The sequence below is a fragment of the Cladophialophora carrionii genome, assembly GCF_000365165.1.
Source record: "Cladophialophora carrionii CBS 160.54 unplaced genomic scaffold supercont1.5, whole genome shotgun sequence".
In the NCBI taxonomy this organism is placed as follows: Eukaryota; Fungi; Ascomycota; class Eurotiomycetes; order Chaetothyriales; family Herpotrichiellaceae; genus Cladophialophora; species Cladophialophora carrionii.
In genome coordinates this window covers 443-19,736 of record NW_008481830.1, presented here as the reverse complement: position 1 = coordinate 19,736, position 19,294 = coordinate 443, and the positions used below count along the sequence as shown (strand labels likewise).

General features: G+C 52.8%; 6 protein-coding genes across 6 annotated transcripts; 4 read left to right on the top strand and 2 right to left on the bottom strand.

Moving 5' to 3' along the window:
- Window positions 1–100: 100 nt before the first annotated feature.
- Window positions 101–2,143, bottom strand: G647_05821 (uncharacterized protein; the record flags this gene model as incomplete). The annotated part of the gene is made up of 4 exons (XM_008730147.1): window positions 101–743; window positions 797–1,583; window positions 1,634–1,825; window positions 1,879–2,143. The coding sequence occupies 4 exons, from the start codon at window positions 2,141–2,143 to the stop codon at window positions 101–103; spliced, it is 1,887 nt and encodes a 628-aa protein (XP_008728369.1).
- A 6,165-nt stretch (window positions 2,144–8,308) lies between these two features.
- On the top strand, window positions 8,309–9,586 carry G647_05820 (uncharacterized protein; the record flags this gene model as incomplete). The annotated part of the gene is made up of 1 exon (XM_008730146.1): window positions 8,309–9,586. One exon carries the CDS (start codon window positions 8,309–8,311, stop codon window positions 9,584–9,586), a length of 1,278 nt encoding a protein of 425 aa, XP_008728368.1.
- Window positions 9,587–9,881: 295 nt separating this feature from the next.
- On the top strand, window positions 9,882–10,401 carry G647_05819 (uncharacterized protein; the record flags this gene model as incomplete). Its single annotated transcript, XM_008730145.1, has 2 exons — window positions 9,882–9,933; window positions 10,022–10,401. The coding sequence occupies 2 exons, from the start codon at window positions 9,882–9,884 to the stop codon at window positions 10,399–10,401; spliced, it is 432 nt and encodes a 143-aa protein (XP_008728367.1).
- Window positions 10,402–11,609: 1,208 nt separating this feature from the next.
- Window positions 11,610–12,628, top strand: G647_05818 (uncharacterized protein; the record flags this gene model as incomplete). Its single annotated transcript, XM_008730144.1, has 2 exons — window positions 11,610–12,365; window positions 12,476–12,628. 2 exons carry the CDS (start codon window positions 11,610–11,612, stop codon window positions 12,626–12,628), a joined length of 909 nt encoding a protein of 302 aa, XP_008728366.1.
- Window positions 12,629–13,227: 599 nt separating this feature from the next.
- On the bottom strand, window positions 13,228–14,702 carry G647_05817 (homogentisate 1,2-dioxygenase; the record flags this gene model as incomplete). The annotated part of the gene is made up of 2 exons (XM_008730143.1): window positions 13,228–14,572; window positions 14,632–14,702. The coding sequence occupies 2 exons, from the start codon at window positions 14,700–14,702 to the stop codon at window positions 13,228–13,230; spliced, it is 1,416 nt and encodes a 471-aa protein (XP_008728365.1).
- A 481-nt stretch (window positions 14,703–15,183) lies between these two features.
- G647_05816 (uncharacterized protein) lies at window positions 15,184–17,346 on the top strand (the record flags this gene model as incomplete). The annotated part of the gene is made up of 1 exon (XM_008730142.1): window positions 15,184–17,346. The coding sequence occupies one exon, from the start codon at window positions 15,184–15,186 to the stop codon at window positions 17,344–17,346; it is 2,163 nt and encodes a 720-aa protein (XP_008728364.1).
- Between the last annotated feature and the right edge of the window lie 1,948 nt (window positions 17,347–19,294).

Sequence of the window (19,294 nt, the reverse complement as noted above, 5' to 3'; positions counted from 1 at the left end):
TCAAGTGTCTCAACAGTATGGATATTGGTTGTAGTGTGTAGTCCATAATTCTCGACTATGAACTACCTGGGGTATCTCAGTGAATTGTCTTCATCTATACTCAATGCTTCTCATCGATCGTGCGAGGCTCAGGCTCAGTGATCGAGATCTCTTCAATGTCTTTTGCAGCAACGACATGACCTTCGGGCAACAAGTTGAGCTCATCTTCAGCCTTGTCAAGATCCCAGAATTGCCAGATGAAGAGGCACCCGCCCAAGAATGAAACCACAGCGAAAACACCATAGTTCCAGATCAACAATGGGTCGCCGGAGAGGCGGTTCAATGCCTCAGCAATCGCGGCGGAGATGGCGTTGGTGAAGAGAGCGATAGCCTGGACCAACGATCGCATATTCGCGGGCGCTTTGGAGTAAGCGTACTCAAGGGAGGTGATGGAGGCAAAGATCTCCGACAAGGCAATGAGGACGTAGCAGCCAGTCTGGATCCAGACGTTGATAGGTGCCGGATTGACAGTGCCGTCGTCATTGTAGCAGTTGTTGGCTTGGTAGCCGCAAGGAGAGCGCTTGTAGATGTAGTACTGGACCACGGCGGCCCAGATCATAGCAGCAGCAGCAGTCCAGAAACCCACGGTGATCTTCTTGAGCGCGGTGAAGTTGATGCCCATTTTGCGGAGGCCGGGGTACAGGAAGGAGTCGCAGAGTGGGATGAAGATGATCAGGGCGAAAGGGTCCAGATTATTAACGACACTGGAGGGATTGTTAGCTTGTGCACGTCTCGGACGGGTCTAGAAGGGACGTACTCATTGGGAACACCGTTAAGTGTCATGGTTCCGGCTTGGGCAGTGAAGTTGTTGGTGAGCTGACCATACGCAAGCCAGTAGAGTGGGTAGTAGCAGAAGACTTTGCAGGCGGCAAATCCACGGCGTAGCTCGTCGACCCAGGCGTCGTCGAAGGTCATCCACGACGGTCGTTGAGATGGTTGGATGTTCGATGGCTTCATCGCTTCCCAGACTGACCCGTCGCTGGTGCGCTTGTACAGGCTGTAAGGGTTCAAGGACCATCGTCCCTTCATGCCGTAAAAGTAACAACGGAAAGCCTTGGCAACGACTGAGCCAGAGGCGGGACGCTGTTGGTATCGCTTTCGCCCCCACCACATGACAGCAGGCGTCGTCAGGAAGGCAATGAGTGGCAGCAAGAATGACAGCCAGAATCCGACGTACTTCTCGGCGTACACCATCCCAATCTGGCCGACAAGGGCACCGATGTTGATGAAGAGGTAGAAGTAGTGGTAGATCCGGCTCTGGGTGATGATGGGGTCGACGACCACACGCTCGCCAGATGGGAGGGTCTTGACGAAGGCACGGGTCACGTCGATCTGCTCAACGATCAAAGGTGAGATGTTCGGCTTGAAACCACCCGTGCCGAATCCCATGATTATGACACCGAGCATAAACACAGCGTAGCAGGCAGTTTGGTGCGTGATGACCGGTGGAATGGCGGAGATGACAAGGACGATGTGACCAATGATGGCGATGGCAATGGAAACGCAGATCGTCTTGTATCTTCCCCAATGTTCATCGGCCATGTCTAGATATCATTAGCCCTAGTTCCATACGGATGTCGATGGGAAAACGTACAGGCACCGAGAAGAGGCACACAGTAGACCCAGAAAGTATTGAAGGTGTTGATGCCATTCGCAGTCTCCGGCCCTTGACCAAGAGCGCCGGAGATACCTTGATCGGTGCCGCCGCCTGCACCGGTGTTGTGATGAGATCCTGGTGGCCCATCAGGAGCGGGGAGCGGAAGAGAGTGGTTGACGAAGTTGGAGTCTGAGGAAGCATTAGCGGGCAGGGCATGGTTCGGCTGCGGCGAAAACACTCACAAACAACTTGAGTGCCATAGTATGAGAAACGCTCGCATAACTCGACGAATGCCACTGTGTAGACCGCCCATGGGATGGGAGCGGCGATTCTGCGAAGAGCATTGGGGCCGTGGAGCTCCTCCTCCGTGGGGACATTGTCATATTCTGACTCGCGACGGGAGAACTCGACGACTTCGTTCTTGGTGACAGAGACTCGACGCCCGGCGTCGGCGTCGAGGTGCTCAAGGCCGCCGGCCTGGATGGTTTCAGGGTTGTCAACAGGCATGGTCGTACTGCCAGTTGAAAAATGCTGCATGGAGCTCCTGCTCTTCCTGCCCGGGTCAAGGGCGCATTTATAACTGTTCATCCACGACCATTTTACGACTTCCTGAACCGGCAGGTAGCCCATCCAATTCGCTTATCGGGTGGCGGCAAAAACGTCGAAGCATGAGCGGAGAGTTCGTTAGCTGGAGTATTGGCCGTCATTGGTTAGGGTTCGCCAGATGCTCATGTTACATTTCCCATCCACAATAACTACCGCCCATGGTGAGGTTTCCCCCGACTGATTCGAGCGCCTCAACTTGGCAACGTCCTAGGACACGGCTTGTCTTGCTTGAATTGGTCAAGCTTTCATAGCGAGACTAGCCCGGTTGCAGGGAAGGGGCCGACAAGGTTCCAAGCAAGGTTGCGTGATCGCCCCAGGAACCCGAGGCTTTTGAGTGGCGGCGAGGTGAAATCTGTCAATCGAAGGCCAATCATGAGTTTCCAGAACAAATCCCGGACCCTCTTTGGAGGTGGTTTGTCGGTCACGTCCGGTTGCAACGTCCTATCGATGCTACCATCTGATAAGTTCGAGAAATGCTTGCCGGTCCCGCGTTCTATCTCTGGGAAAGTTCTTTTGCACCAATCGTGGTGATCTTGCGTATCTGATGATTGGCTGTCGCAGCTAAGGATGAGGCAATCCTGCACATGCGATGGTGACGACGTAATCCGATCCCATTTGCAAATCTTAGCGTCATCCCAGCTTCGAAGATACGAGAAGTGAAAGTAGACATCGAGATATGCAGCGAATACCGAGATGTAGACAGTGTAGATCCAGCTGTTGACGACAGAATTTTCAAGGCCCTCTCGTTCTATCGGAAACCAGTTGAGGCTCCTGCTGCGACGGAGATGAAGAGCTTACTGGAAAGTCCCCTAACCAATCACACCGTAGAAGCATTCAGAGTTCTGGAAGCACGATGCAATGCCTGATTTGGTCCGAGTGGAAACAGCGTGGCAAGTAACCAACGGATTATTCGGATCAAAGACCCAAGACAGGTGATGACCCAGATGACCCCAGATGTCTGGACGAAGCTCCGTCAGGCCCAGGCACGTAGAAGTGGGTTGCAACCGGTTTTGGCGGAGACGCTTGTGGTGGCGGGAAATCATCGAACCTTTTGATCTCACTTCGTGTTCGGCAGAGTCTCGCTGAGCATGAATGAAAGATGATTGGGGCGATGTTGTTGTTGTTGAACTCTAGGAGCTTTCGGAGCACCCTGTAGATGTTGTCGTCCCAAGTACTTTCCGTCTTCCATTCTGCCATCGTACATGTTATCGTCTCAGGTACTTTCCGTCTTCCTGTTCTGCCGGAGATCCATCACACCGTCCACGATGGCCATAAGATATGTTTGTTCAATGGTTCGCGAGATCAATCAGTTTTATCCAATCTTTACGAGAGGACTACTCACAGCCTACACCGTGTGAAGGTTTAATTCCTTGCAGGCCCAAGCTAGGATTTCATTAGCCTATCCGAGAGGACCCGACAATGTCGCAGGATTGTGTGCAAGGCTGCGCGAGGTTGGCTAATCCCGGCGGCCGTATCTACTAAGGCGCCGCAGGATTGTGTCGCTAGGTCATTCCGCTGCTCCTACTATTACTATATTATTATTTACTTAGTTAAGACGTATATTAATCGTGTCATGGTCTTCAGGCCATGCCTTCCGGAGAACGAAGCAGCAAGAAGAACGACGTTGTCATACGAAACGGTCATCGCAGACCAGTGGACACCCGGCCTGGGTTGCGCCAGCTCCGCTCGAACTCGATCTCGAATGCGGCGAAGGTGGTCCCCCCGCAAGGTTCGGAAGTGCCAGTCGGATCTCGCCCAAGGTAGGTAAGATTTTGATCTGGGTGATGTCCGCGTGATCATCGTGGCGGGGACCCTCAGGGGAAAGATGGCCGGGAAGCGCTGGAGGTCGCTCGAGTGGCTCCTTGGACGCGTCGAACGCTCTTGTCATTCACGGACGTGTGGTCGCCCGAAATCGTGTTGAGGGTGGTGGAGGAGATTTTACCCCGGACATTGGATAATGTACATGGAGAGTGACGTCCGCAAACCTCTTCCACACGCGCCCTGTGCTCTCCGCCGCATCCCCCAAAGTATAAGACACACACCGCTCTCGCAAGTGACAGAGGATGACCGTCCACAGGGAGACTCACCATCGGGACTAAATCGTCACCGCGCTCCTACTCCGCTCCGATGAGTCACTCTGGTGTCCATATCTATCTAAAAGCAGGACCCGCTCCACCGCATTCGAAACATGTAGTATAGGGAATGTAGCAGCGACGAGAGCGGATGGCATCAGAGGTGGCATCGCCGGCCACCACAACCACCTCCTGCCGTGAGGATGACCGTCTTCTCCCGGTGGTCACGGACAAACGGCACCGTCGCGAACCCGAAATTGAAGCACGGGGCCTTTCTTGTCGGCGCTGAAAAAGATCTCGTTGCGGAAGCCATTCTGGGTGTCGTCGACGGTGGTTATGATGCGGGCAAGCCTCGTCTCATCTTCGAGGGGCGTCAGTATGCCGCACGCAACTGGTGTGCCGCATTTGCCCTACTCACAATACGAAAGAAGGTCGACGTCGCCCTCGACGAAGTTGGAATATGGATACATGGAAAGACTCCATGTTGTGAGCCGGTACACTGCCTTCGCTCTTGGACGTGACGCCGTCCGCGGAGCCAGGCCTTTGCCAGACGAAAGATACAGACATCACTGGACTAGATTTGGAGTCAGAAGATCATGTTCCACAATACCACAGTCCAGCCGGCCAGACATACATCTCCGAGAAGGCCTTGTGTGCAGTAATCTGCTGCAGGAACTGCTGGTGTTCCTGGCTGGACGCAAGCTTGACGTGGCGATATGCGTCGCCCGGCGTGGTCCCAGGGAAACTGAAGTTCTTCGGAACCTCAGCTGTGAATCAACACTGTGGTCAAAGTGCCAATCATCGCCAACGTCGAGCATTGGGTCTGTCAGGACCAAAGGAAATTACTCGTCCGAGAAGGAGAGGATGGTCGCTCCGAGGACGGTCGTGGTTATGTCCGTGGAAGGACGAGAACGCCGTGTCTATCAAGGACGCGGGAAACGGTGTCACTGTGACGTTGGCTGTCGATGAGGCGCTCGAGGGTAGAGCTCGGTCGACGACATTCTCGACAAAGGTGTGCGGCTGGATGTTGACTTCAGGCGACGCGTCGTCCGGGCTTGCTGCACAGCCCTAGGCATGATTGGCCTAACAGAGGGGGGGGGGGGAGGGGCAGAGCGATGCAGGGTTCGTGACCATCGAAGACCACGCCCTTCACAAACTCTTTCCATCCTTCGCCGTCGGCCTTGGGGTCAGCTTCGGTTCCCAGAGCCGCCTTTGCGACCTCGGTCGCCCACGCCTCAACTTTGACAGCGCAGGGGAAGTTCCCTCGGAGGTCGCGGAAGCCAAAATGATGGCAGTCGACAACGCCAAGACCAAGACCAAGATGAAAGAGCGGCGATGAGGGACAACTCTGTATGGCGCACGACCCTGAAGCATTTGAAACGAGTTCTCACTTAACTTCATAGGCGTTCCGTCGGAAGCACCCAAGCCCAACGCCTGTTACGCCGTCTGCGCGCTGTCTCCCCGGGCCGCTGAAAATTTCCTCCGGGTATCTTCACCTTCGTGTCATTGGTCACGGGCACCAGGGTAAGTCGGCAAAGAATGCCACGCCAGCCTCCAGCTGTAGGCAGACCCCTTTGCGGTGGATTTGGTGCCTTTCGCCGAGTCACCATCTGATTGACAGAATAGAACCCGGAACCCAATCGAAACCGCCAAATCTTCAGACAGCGCGGCAATAACACGACTGGTGCGAACGTGATCGACGTTTGTGGTGGATGGGGTAAAGGAAAGGAGAATGAATGTTAGAGGATGCCTATTTCGATCCAGTCAGTTAGCACTTGAGCCAGGAAAGACATATCATGCTCACTCGGCGCTCACGCAAATCGAGCGAAGCGCGAGCTTTAAGGGCAGGGTAATGCGATGGGAGAACATCAGGCAGTGTGCTGGTGGTTGAGCGCACTCTACAGTTGCCTAATGCTCGTTTGACGGCTCTGGCAAGTCTGAAGGGCGACCTACAGCGACTGATTTGCTAGCCAAAAGCTCGAAAGACGATGCCTCTTCGCTTCCGCTCTTCCGTTTCGCTGCTCCTGACCGGATTTGATACATGTGAACGAGCGTCGACCCCCATTCTATGGTGGCCATTAATTCAGCTCTCACTATGATGGGCAGGGAGGACCAATGGAACGAGAATTTGCAGCGAAGAGACAACGATCACGCCATGGAACAGCTTCAGCTGGAATAATACTCCTCAAGCTCCAGCCAAATGTGTCCAAGAATATTCGACTGCTATGGGTGAGATATCGTTCGCGATGAAGTCCAGGTACGGCACCAACACGGTTCATGATATCGTCCTTGCCTGGATCGCCCTATTTCGCCCTGCAGTCATGTCTGCCCACCGGGCGCTGTGAACGTGACCTATCCTTTCCCTGCCACTGCGGCCACCAGCGCCGCATGACGACGAGGACCGGCCGCAGCAGTCGCTAGTCTTGCGCTAGTGGCTATTCTATGCGTTCTCAGACTGGGCTGTCTGCATGTCTACTACTAGTGGAAGGTCCGAACAATAATTGACGAGCATGATAGGCAACCAATAGGTACTGTGAACTCTGCCAATGGAACGAGGTTCGCCCGCTGAACACCTCTTTCGGCCCTGACCGGTGGACGCACCCGCACTGTCTGGGGCGACCTACGGGCAATCCCCGCAGGCAGATCTCAGCCAGCCCGTGTCCCCGCCCCCGCCAGCTTGCTAGTCTGAACCCCGGAGTTCTCGTGGCGAGTCCTCTTCCAGGCGATTTTCAGTCTTTGCTTAAGGAACAATTCCGCAAAGCGAACGAGAAACCTTGAAAGGGTTCCGATGGAAGGGCTGGCTCTATGTAGCCCGAGGCAGTATCAGGCAACAACACTGTCTCTGATCAGTGTGTGTATCACCTGGAAGGCGGCACGTTACCACTCTACAAACGACCTTGCTTTCACGAAGGGGTCGCTTCCGTCGCTGTTGTCTCGACACGATCTGCCGGAACGACAAGTCGACATTAACGAGTACGCCAATTCCATGGAACAACGCCCGACTGGCGCCGCCTTCTAGGTATCCCGGCTGGAACGGTACAATGCCAAGATCCTCAGCGGCGAATCTTGACCGCTCCAAGTTCCACTGCCGTTTCCAGACCTGAGCATCTCGCCATTCGACCTGAGCAATGACTAAGCTGTTTGTGCCATGGTACCATGGTTGTGCATCTAGCTGTGCAACCCTGAGCGCCGCTGGAAGATCCGGAGGTATGCCCTGAGCGGCCGGCGTACAGCCCCAAGCGGCTTGGTAGGCGCTGGCGAGTCTACAGATTTACACCAACCCGGATGATGCTCACCCCGGCCCCTGGTGCATAATCCGAAACATCCTACATTTAACACTGATCCGTGATTGCATACGCGAGAATGACCTAGAGAGTCTGACCGGCCGCCTGCTGATAGCTCCTGAGGCCTGCCTCCACAGCACCGCCCTCAATGTCATATATCCTCATGGACTGGGCCATCTCGCCGGTACGCAAGATCTTCTTGTCTTTCTAGCGCCGTGCGCTTCTCTGATCCAACTAAAGAGATGGAATCCGCCCATGGACCACTCCCAGAAATGGTCTCTCTCCACAGGGTTCGAGCCTGCCAGAATTGTAGCCGGTGAGGTTCCCAACAGTTGGACTTCTACACTTTTGGCCCCTGCCACCTTTGCAGAATCTGGCTGACTGAATACCAAAGGAGGAAAAAGAGATGTGAGTATTGGTCGGACCTTGTCTGGTGATTCTGGACAGCCGCTCCCCTTCTTTGGAGGTGGCAAGTGCTCACACCGTGTATCTTCAGGTGATGGGAGAAAGCCGCAATGTCACCTGTGCATTCAAGCGGGGATGGCTTGCGTCTATCCGGCCTTCGCCTTGAAACCCGGCCCTAAAAAAGGTTCCAAAAGGGGAGGGTACGAAAATAATAGAACCCAGGGTAACCCCACTGCTACTGCTATGTGTTTGGCACCCTCTGACCTGGCGAAGGGCCACGGCCGCCTCCAGAAGCCTCATGGCCGATGCCCGACAATTGCGAATGGACCCCGGCTGAGGATGAAAACTGGTCACTCTCGACTCCGAATTCCTTGAGACAGACTGCTTCGTCTCAATCGTCAACGCGCAGACCTATCAGGTCTCAACTATCGTGGAACCAGTCTTCCGGGAAAGACTTGATTCTCCCTCCGAAAGTTCTCATCACTCATCTGGTAGAAGTCTACTTTGACTATGTTCATCCTCAGATCCGGCTCTTTCATCAGCCGAGCTTCGTTCCTTGGGTCGAAAGCAGCTCGTTCGTGTCAGACGGATACTCCACACTGCTCCTGTTAGCGATGTTTTCTTTGGCGGCGAGATATTCGGATCAGCCCGAGGTGGATCTTTTTGACCGATCGCTGCGTCAGATGTCCGGATGCCGCAACACTCAAGATGGTGCCAGTCACAAAATCCGAAAACGATGGGACCGCGGGAAAGGCTTCCTTAGTCAAGCGAACAGATTGCTCATGGGTGAGATCTCGAAGATGGACAATTTAGAGCTCAAAAGCGGTGGGATGCAGAGACCATCGATTGCCCTCGTGCAAGCTGCCGCTCTGCTCACTTTCGCCCAGCTGGGAATGGGACTCAACAGCCGAGCGTTTTCCATTTTATCAATGACTGTGCGACTAGCCTATGACTGCGGCCTGGATCAAGTTGACAGCTACGACAAAACCATGCCCAACCCAAAGGGTACCGGCGTCTGCTCATCCAGATCCATCTGGGTTGAGCAAGAGGAGCTGCGCCGCGCCTGGTGGGCCGTTGCCGACTTGGAAAACTTTGTTTGTGTGACAAAAGACCGGCCGCGTCTAATCGACTGGGAAAGTTGCAAGACAAAGCTTCCTTGTGATGACAAGGACTGGTTTGAAGGCCGTGACCGTCCGTCGGTCTTTTTACCAGTGAGTCTTCACGACTTGCGGGCGTCTCTGGCACTCCCGTCGCAACTGTCCGTCCTGGCGTGTCGGATCATGACGATGCATCTGGTCGCCAAGTTGATCAAGGCAGCGATCATAGACGACAGTGTGCCCCAATCACAGGATCTTTTCTACACGATCGAGGAGTGTGCTACGGCTTGGAAGCAAAACATGCCCATGGGCTGGAGAACGGAGCCGCCATTGCAGAAAACCCCTGGCCAGCCTGACGTCTCGACCGACTGTGTCCCCCTGCGGATAGGGATTGAATGGCGGGTCTCAAAATCCTCCCCCCGTGTGCTTGCTGCTGACCAAAGCATTCAGTATATTGTTACTCAGCAACAAGATCCGTGTATTTAAACGTGCAACACCATTCGAGATCTTCACATACTGTCGAGATTTCTCCCACCAGCGACGGCATGGCGATCACATTGCCGTGTCATCTGAATCTCAGGCGTTCTCTGTGGCGCTATCTGCGTCCGAGACCGTTTGCTCCATCATTCGTGATTGGTCCACCGACAATATAGCACGCTCGTTCCCTTACCTGGCCTACAGTCTGTGGGGGCCTGCATGCCTTCAACTACTCGTCAAGTCATTCACGCGAGCTGACTGGGAGCTGGCGGAGAAAGCGTCACTCTACCTGAGAATTTTGACCATGAACCTAGAACGGTTTGCAGAATTCTCGCGGTTTGGCCAATTTGTTCTGAGTATGTTTCAAGTCTCGTCTCGAAACCCCTCCTCGTGGAAACTACTACGAGGAAACTACCAAACTGTGGACTGATCGGCAGCATCTAGGTGCTTTCCGACGGTACGAGCAGAAATTAACAGATCTCAACTGGGCGGACAGCAGCCCGGGCGACGAAGACCATTGGATCTCTACGCGCATCCTGTGTTTCCCAAGCCACATCGACGCTTCTTTTCTGAAGGAGGCGGCATCAATTGGCCATCCCGAAACCCCAAGTGATGCGGCTCTTCAACAGGCCGTGGAACAGCTTTCCACATTCGCCAGTACACAATTAACCACAGGGGCAGACGGCCCACTTATAGACGGGGTTGAAAGCCTCGACTACATCATGGACGACCCGGGTTGGATGGGGACGCAATGGGCAGACGCAGAGAGTGTCACTGGAAATCCATTCTCGACGCCACTCCGCTACGATTTCGAGAATCTGTGATGCAAAGACTCTATCAGCTACTTTCATGCAGATGACCGCCGTGAACGTTCGAAATGGGGGGTTGTAGGGTTATAGGCCATTCCGTATGTCCTTTGAACCAACACTGCTTTAATCGCCTTTATCCCCCTACTCGCTGCATGAACCTTCGTCACATAATCCTCACTTTCATAGGCCTGCACGATGAATGACTTCTCCTGCTCCTAAGCAACTTTAGCTAGCGCCTAGCACAGTGCTCCTATCTCGTTCTTAAAGACGTCTTCCCAGCAAGGTAGGGTGGTCGAATCCGTGCCGGACTTGTAGCTGAGCTTCACTGAAAACCGAACAGGGCCAGACGGCGTGTTTGGGCCATTCGGGTCGTAAAGCTGCATCTGAGGCTTCAACCGTTGCACATGAACTTGCAAGGCCACTGAGTCGATGTACATATCTAAAGAGAGAAAATGATTCCAGTCAGCTCTAGAAATGCGTCCGACCGCCAAGGTGGCATTCGAGCATCAGGCAGACTCACTTTTCACCCACATAACACGGCCCCATCAAGACTGCGAGGCACAAGATCTCAACGTCCCAGGCTCAGTGCTCACAGCATGATCGGCAGCAGTTTGCAGCAGCGGCCATCTCATCTGGCCCGGCTACATAATTGCTCCCATCGAGGATGGTCGTCCCGCACACCGAGTTTAGCATCTCGTCATCTAGAGTTGCGACGCGCGGGCGTCGACATTCTTACAACTCATATCCCGCGAGACGGTCTCATTCTTGGATGGGTGGTGCTGCAGTTTCCGGCCGAGAGCACGCGCAGCAGCAAGTGGAGCAGATGCTTGGATCACAACCAATCCATGGGAAGTCCGCGTTGAGAGCCTATCGGGTTTGGGGGGTGTTTGATGGCGCCGTCCACAGCCTTTCTTTGCCAGGCGGCCTGTGTCCTCGCGGTGTCGTGTCGGCCCATCCTCCTGGCGGCGGGCGGGCTGACTCTTCCAGCGGCGGGCTATCTTGCAATAGTCAACTGGCCAAAATCCCCCCGCCCCGGTCGTAACTTGTGCAGCTTGGAAGTACATGTACAATAACCGGCAAGGGCAGACACCAACCACTCTGGCTGTTCAAGTAGTGCGAGCTGTCCTTGGTATTGTGCTTGACACCGTGCAAGGGCGTCGGCAGGTCTTGATCGAATCTCTCACTCTCTCCCTGCCGAGATCGCGTGGCCCCCACCCCCCGTCATGGCTACCGAACGCCAGCAGAAGGAAACTGTAGACAGACGCAAGGCGCGGAAAGCCGACTTCAAGAAGGCGGAAGCATCGCGCCCCCTGTGGGACGATGTCGCGCCAGTGGTAGTCCAGACTCCTGCGCCGGACTGGACCTTCGGCGCGGGCCCCAACCACACCCACGCGCAGACGTCGGCCTCCGCGACGACCGCCAAGCACATCGCCATTGACCCCTACGCTCCCGACCGCTCACTGCTGGACAACTACAAGCTCCTCGTGAGCGGCGTGGTGCCGCGGCCCATCGCCTTCATCTCGACGCGGTCGCGCGACGGCAAGAGCGAGAACTTGGCGCCGATGAGTTACTTCCAGCTCGTGAACGTGGACCCGCCCATCTTGGTGGTCGGGCTGATGAGCCCGATGGCCAGGGCGAAAGATACGCTGCTCAACCTCCTCGAGACGAGAGAATGCGTCATCAACGTCGTCAGCGAGGGCATCATCGAGGCCGTGAACGCCACGAGCATTGACGCCCCCTACGGCGTGTCCGAGTGGGAAATCGCCGGCCTAACTCCCGTGTATGACTGCCACACTGTGTCCTGCGCCCGTGTCAGGGAATCTGTCTTCAGTATGGAGGCGCGGCTCGAGAGTGTGCGCGAGTTCTCGAGTCGCAGCAAGCCTGGCACCAAAGCGGGCACCCTCGAGACCCTCGAAGTCACTTACTTCTGGGCGAGAGAGGATGCTCTTAACGAGGGAAGGAATGAGCTGGATCTTGCGGTTCGTCCCGATCAGCCCCCCCTTTTCTTTCTCTCTGCGTTCTGGTTCGGTCCCAAGCCCGTTCCCCGCATTAGAGAGAACAAAGTTGCTGAGGTTAACTTCCGACGCAGGTACTCCGCCCGATGAGCAGATTAGGAGGCATGGCCTTCGGTAGGACGACTCAGGTCATTGAGCTGATGCGGCCGGATTTCGACACCGACTTGGAAGGACTCGGGGGCTTGGAGAAGTTAAGAGAGGCCAACAAAGCGAGAACAGGAAGCTGACTGTTCTAATTTGGAAAGGTCACGGGTTTCCCACGGTGCTAGGTCAGAGGAGCTGGGCTGATGAGCTAAGTTGGAAGAAGAGAAGCTGCAGAGTTGTATAGACAGATATCTCATTGTCACGTCGAAAACTATCCCCAGCCACTTTCAGGGTTTACCATGCAATGAATGACCAGGACGAACAATCCAAGAATTCCTCTTTGTTTTGTCTCTCGGTGAACTTTCGTTGTTCGATCCTCAGGACAGGAAGACGACTGCCATCTACTCGTATGCATGACAAGAATAAGTGGCAAGTCCTATGACCGGTCATATGGTCTAATAAAGAGCTACAATATCTGCGCCACAGGTCCCGGCGTAGGAGTCCATGTCTGCTAGACGATGAAGCGCGCGTATTGAGAATGGGCCCTCAGGCCGACGGCCTATGTCGTACATGCAACTGATAGAAACCTGAATGTCTTGGGACAAGACTCCTACCTGGAACAACTCAACGGATGGAAAGTCTATCAAACCCCAAAAGAAAACAAATAGGGCTGCCTGTGGAAACCCGGGTGGCACGAATGACAGAAAGCTGATTGATACGATATCAAATTGGACAGGCGAATCTACTTGGAATCCGCTGGATTGCGCTGAAGTTGCTTTCCCCGGAAGTACTCCTCAATCACCGCCTTCAGATTCCTCTCAGCAGATTTGTGAGCCCAATCAGTCAGATAAAGGGGGCATTCGGTCTCGATTGCACAAATGGTGATTTTTTCGTTCCCATACCTGCTCGGCGTGCGTGTATCCTTGGCCCTCATCGCCTGAAACTGCGGCTCGTCAGGACCATGCGTTGCCATCGCCCCATTGAGGTAGCCTCCGAAGGGGCTAAAATCAGTGTCGGGGTTGTTCAACGGGGTGTCGGCACGCTGATCGTTGATGACGGGGAACCCGAACTCCTGCATCGTGTTGCGGTGGAACCAGGCCATCCCAAACGTGTCGTCGGCCGCCTGCCAGCGGGGGGGGACCCCGATAAAGTCAACGACGGCAGTGCCGGGCGCCTTCCCGAACGCAGGAGCTGTCAAGAGAACGTAAACCGAAGGGTCGACATGGCCGTAACGAAGGTTGCCTATCGTATCGAAGCGAGCGAGGTCATACTTGTAAGGGTAGAGTGTGCCTTGCCAGCCGACAACGTTGAAGGGCGTTGTGACCTGAGAGCAGGTCCACAGCTTGGTGTCCAGGCGCGAGATGATGGTCCATTTGTTCGCCCCGTTGTTAGCGACGGGGATCTGGTCGCCGTTCGTCGCCCGTTCCAGCTGGCCTTCGAAGGAGGCCGTCGGTACCTGAAAATCGTAGGAGTTGGCTAGGCCGGTCGTCCCAATGATGCCGAGCTCGGGGAGCCGGTAATGGCCCTGGTAGAGCTCGCAGATGTGCCCGCGACACGGCTTCCCCTCTGGCAGTGTCACGCGGTATCTCATCCCGCGTGGAATCACGGCTATCTCGTTCGGCCTCACCAGTAGCTTGCCCAGTTCCGTCGTGATGTCCAGCGACCCGAACTGTGGGACGATGAGAGCCTCGCCATCCAGGCTGGTGAAAGCCGTTTGCGGAGCCATATCTTTGTGTGCGTTGAACACCCAGACAGCGATGCCGGTCTTCTGCTGCGCATTGCCATTACTCGCCAATAGGCGCTGGTTCATCCAGTCTCCTTTCTCCGGAAACGGGTAGGTGCGCCACGAGGTTGAATTCGGGTTGAGATGTTTCGCCGGGGCCGGATTGGCAAATTCAAGATCGTGGTTCCATTCGGTGAACTCTGTGTGTTGGTAGGAAGACTCAATGCGGTACAGATATGTGAATAAGTTGTGGGCCCGTGGACCTACGAAGGATGTCCCAGAGATTTTCTCGGTGCGGAGCCCTAAAGGGGGGATTTGTGGGTGGTTATTGACCACCGGGACAGCACCAGGGACGGCTTCAGACCTGTACCAAAGAATCAAAACTTCATCCACTTCCACAGGCTGACGGGGGATCAGACTCACCGGTGATGGTTTCCCAACCCATCGTGATACTCATACTTCTCCTTCAATGCAAAGTGCGTTACGGGTGGCATCGTTCACGCGGTGCTTTCCCAAGACTGAACTAGGTAAAAGGTGGCGGTGGAGAGAGATGTTCAGCAGTTGGGACCTATGTCGCTGTGGTCGGCAGTCTCTGCTTGAGGATTGGAAGCAATATAAGCCAAGGTCTTATATGGCAGGGTATATATGTTCGTGGAAGTAGGTGAGGTATTATCCCCGGGCGGGGAGATTCATCCATCACGGCGGTGTATCTAATTCGGTGAAGCGGCGGATTATCCAGCAGCGGAGGCGGCGGCGGCATAATTAGATGTAGCGTTGATGGGCCGAAACAGTGTATGGTCAGACCGTGAAGGCGACTGCATCGGGATATCATGAACAAGATCAGATTCTGTGAGTGTTCCGCGGGCTGACTTCTCTGTCGCCTGTCACATGGGCCTGGTGTTGGCAATAAAACCCGTTGTATCTCTTCTTGCACCGAACATAGACCGCTTCATATTTTCCGGTGCGTGAAAAACCATGATTGAACTACAATCGAAGCCTCCGAAGCCACTCAGTGGTCAGTTTGACGATGGCCCTTTGGTAGGCCTAGGATATCGGACCGACTCGCAGGAAGGCGTCACTGACAAGCAAGGCCATTTCTTCTACCGGGATGGCGAAACGGTGACCTTTTCGATAGGCAAGCTGTCTATCGGATCTGCGATGGGCAGCCCATCGCTGACACTGGCCGCGCTTCACAATGGTGGCGGCGGCGTTGATGCTGGGCTGGGGAAACCGAGTCTGACTCTTCCAGAGACGGTCAACCGAGCGCGCTTCATTCAGAGCCTGGCGGCGGAACGCGACCTCCGAAATGGTGTGTCCATCGACGATACCATCCGCGATATCGTGAACACACATGCGGATGGGATTTTGTTTGCTTCCGACATCAGCACGTTCGAGCAAGCGCCTGCGATCCGCGAGGTGTTCAGCAAGCTCGGGCGCCGTTTTCGCGGTGCAGAGGAAGCACGCAACCATCTGCGGCGCGCCCAGGCAGGAATTAGGGCGCTCAGGGACGTCCGAATTCCCACCCGCGACGGGAGTTATCTCGTCGCGGACGTCTTTCACCCCAACGATGCTGGAAAGTATCCGGTTCTCCTGGGAGTCAGTGTCTACGGTAGAGCGTTTCAGATTGGGTCGATCCTCAGCGACGCAGACTTTGAGGCAAGTGAGAAGCGTGAAGCCGCCTGGTATGAGACAGACCGAAGCCACATCGTCCCCTCCTTTCGATTGTCGGAAAATGCGGCCAGCGGCAATGCCAGTACCTGGGTACCACTCGGCTATGCCATGGTACGGGTGGATGAGCGCGGTGTAGGCCATACCCCGGGCACATTGAATCCTTTCTCGAAGCAAGGGGCACTCGACTATTTCGATGCCATTGAGTGGGCGGCCAAGCAGCCATGGAGTGATGGCAACGTCGGCACCTATGGTGCCTCGTACAATGCAACCATCCAGTGGAATGTAGCTGCACTGCACCCGCCTTCCTTGAGGGCCATGGCTCCGATTTCTGGGGATGGCGGTTACCGCGACCTTGCATATCCTGGCGGGATCTTCCTCGAAAAGTACCGACACCAGTGGTGGAACGACATAGTACTGCCGATCAAGAATCCCAACGGCGACGCTGTGGACTTCCTCGGCGGACTTCGAAGCCACCCTTGGGATGACGAGCACTATCACGGTGATGGGATCCTCTCTGCCGATTTTGCCAGCATTGACACTCCCGTGCTGACGGCAGTGAGTCTAACTGGTTTGATTCACGCTCGTTCCGGGTTCGAAGCGTTCTCGCACCTCTCCTCACGCGACAAAAGGCTGATGGTCATGGACGCCTCTTACTCCGCCTATATGTTTGAGGACTTCCAGCCTGACGTGAAGGCTTTTTTCGACCAGTACCTCAAAGGGAAGAAGCCGCCGCAGGAGCCGCCAGCTGTGGGCATAGTGCTTCGCACAGGGGATGGAGGGTGGGAGCGCTGCAATGCATCGACCTGGCCTCTTCCCGACACGGAGTACCGGGAGCTCTTTCTAGAAGCCGGCTCGAACGCGAGCGGTGGCCAAATTTCCGCTCGCTTACCCGACCAGAAAGGAATTGTCGAATATTCAGCCGATGTGCAGGATTGGGCCAAGCCCTTACCCATGGCCGTTTTCGAGTCGGCTCCGTTGGATGAAGAACTCGAATTGGTGGGTCATTTCCGGGCAACATTGTGGGTGTCGTCCACGTCGGCTGACGCCGACGTCTTCGTCGCGGTTCGTGTCATGGATGGGGAGCGAGAGGTCCTGTACCGCACGCGTGAGACGGGGTCTGTCAGCCCGCTGACCTGGGGATGCCTCAAGGTGTCCCGTCGGGCGACCGATCCCACGCTCAGTACGCAGGAACGGCCGTGGCATACTCATCGGCGCGAGGATGCTCAACCCCTCGTCCCAGACGAAGTGGTGAGGATTGATGTGGAAATCATGCCAGCCACCGGACGTGTGCAGAAAGGCCATCGACTCCGCATCGAGATCTCGCCGGTTGAGGGCCCCGGACGCGTGCTAGGGCGTGAACGCGCGTACGACGAATCGTATCACCGTGGCGCCATGAATCGCGTCTATACCGGAGGAGTGACTCCCAGCTCCATTACAATTCCTGTTGTGCCTCGTCAACACAGCTAGGCGAGCATATTTATCCCATCAACCTAACTTCGAATCTTTTGTTATGATCGCTCCACGTGAGATAATACTCCAGTCCAAGAATATGTATCGAGGGGAGTAACGGCGGAATGCTAGCCAGAGGTAAAGGCGCATTGTCATGCTTTAACGGTATGTGGTGAAACCCTACATTAAGCTAAAGTGTAAGTTAGAGTAGTGTTCTTTACTACTTTTTTAAAATTTAAAATGACTATAATACTTTAAATAGTATCTTAGGGTTAATATTATAATTTAACTTACTAGAATTAACTTTATTAAAGAATAGTGTAGTAAAAACTCTCTTCTATACAGTATATAGGGTTTTAATATAGTTAACCTACACTCTTAGTATTCTTTAGCCTTTCCTCTTTAAAATTATTTTTATAGAGTCTTCGCTAAGAAGATTTATACCTTTCCTTATTTAGTTTTCTTCTCTTCGCTACACTAATAAGCTATATACCTATAAGCTACCTTTCCTTATTTAGTATTCTTCTCTTCGCTATACTAATAAGCTATACACCTATTAGTAAGATTATCTCGATATAATAACTATTACTTTAGTATATAGTAATATCGCGGCTGGTAAATCGAGTAAAGGAGACTATAATAGCCGCGATTAACGCTTATTAACTACTAAGAGAAGTATAAAATATATTAGCGCTAATAATTATAGTTAGTATAGTAAAGGTCTTAAAGCTACTCGCGGAGTAATATTATAGATTTCCTATCTATACGAGTAATATTACGGATTTCCTATCTATATAAGTAATATTATAGATTTCTTATCTATACTTACTTAATTTATATAACTTAAGATACTATACTAAATTAATAATTATAAGACTTCTTAATATAAAGGTAATTAAAGGCGTTCTTATCCTAGATAAGGAAGATAAGATACTAAGGGTGTCGCTTAAATTTATTACTAGTCCCCTAGTATAAGCTATATACTTATTTAATACCCTTTTATATTTAATTTCCTTCCCTTCGCTATATTTATAAGCTATCTACTCTATACTTTATTAAGCTATATACTTCTTTAATACCTTTCTCTTTTAGATTTTCTTCCGGTTACTACGCTAATAAGCTATTCTAAAGGGTAATCTTATACTTTATAGTCCTACTAAAACTTTTAAAATTTTAAACTTTTTTAGTATTAGCGAATAGAGCTTCTCTTCCGGATTATAATAATACTCACTATTTATCTTTAGGCCTAATACTAATACTATAATCTTATTTAGAAGATAGAGCCCTCGAGCACTAGATGTACTTCTACTAAGATATTCACGGGAACGCTAAACCTCTTTTGAATTTTCGACTACGCCACCAATTAGTGCTTATACTAACCCTATCTACTAGTCCTAATCTGATTATTCGACCATTACACTAATCATCTATCGCGCCCCTATAATCTACCGAACTATCTCATTAAGAGTTACCCGGCCACCTAGATCCGAGTAGTAGGTAGTTATAGATATTAAATCTAACTAGTTAATGACTATTTAGGAATCCATCTACAGATTAATTCTTAACTTCTTCATTTCTAGTTACTTCGCTTAGGTAGTGACCTTTCCTTTATAACTACCTAACTAGCTGCCTCAATCTTAAAGTCACCCTAACTTTAAGCGCAGTATACTACGTTTATATTAAGACTAGTGCGGTCTTAGTAGAGGACTCGGCTATAGTTATTTTTCTGTCCCCTCGAAAGCACTCTCCGTTCTATTTTATCTTACTATAGAGCAATATTTTTTCTCTCTCTCTAAGTTTAAAAGTCGAATATTATACTGACTTTAGATTCTTAATATCTACCTTCTTAAGGTAAGTCTCTAATAGTGAAGTTAGAGTAGTTAAGAATTTATCTCTAAATGGATTTCTGTCTTCGCTATTAGGTCGGTACCTCTCTTTTAGAATATACATCCCGTGTCATTTTCGA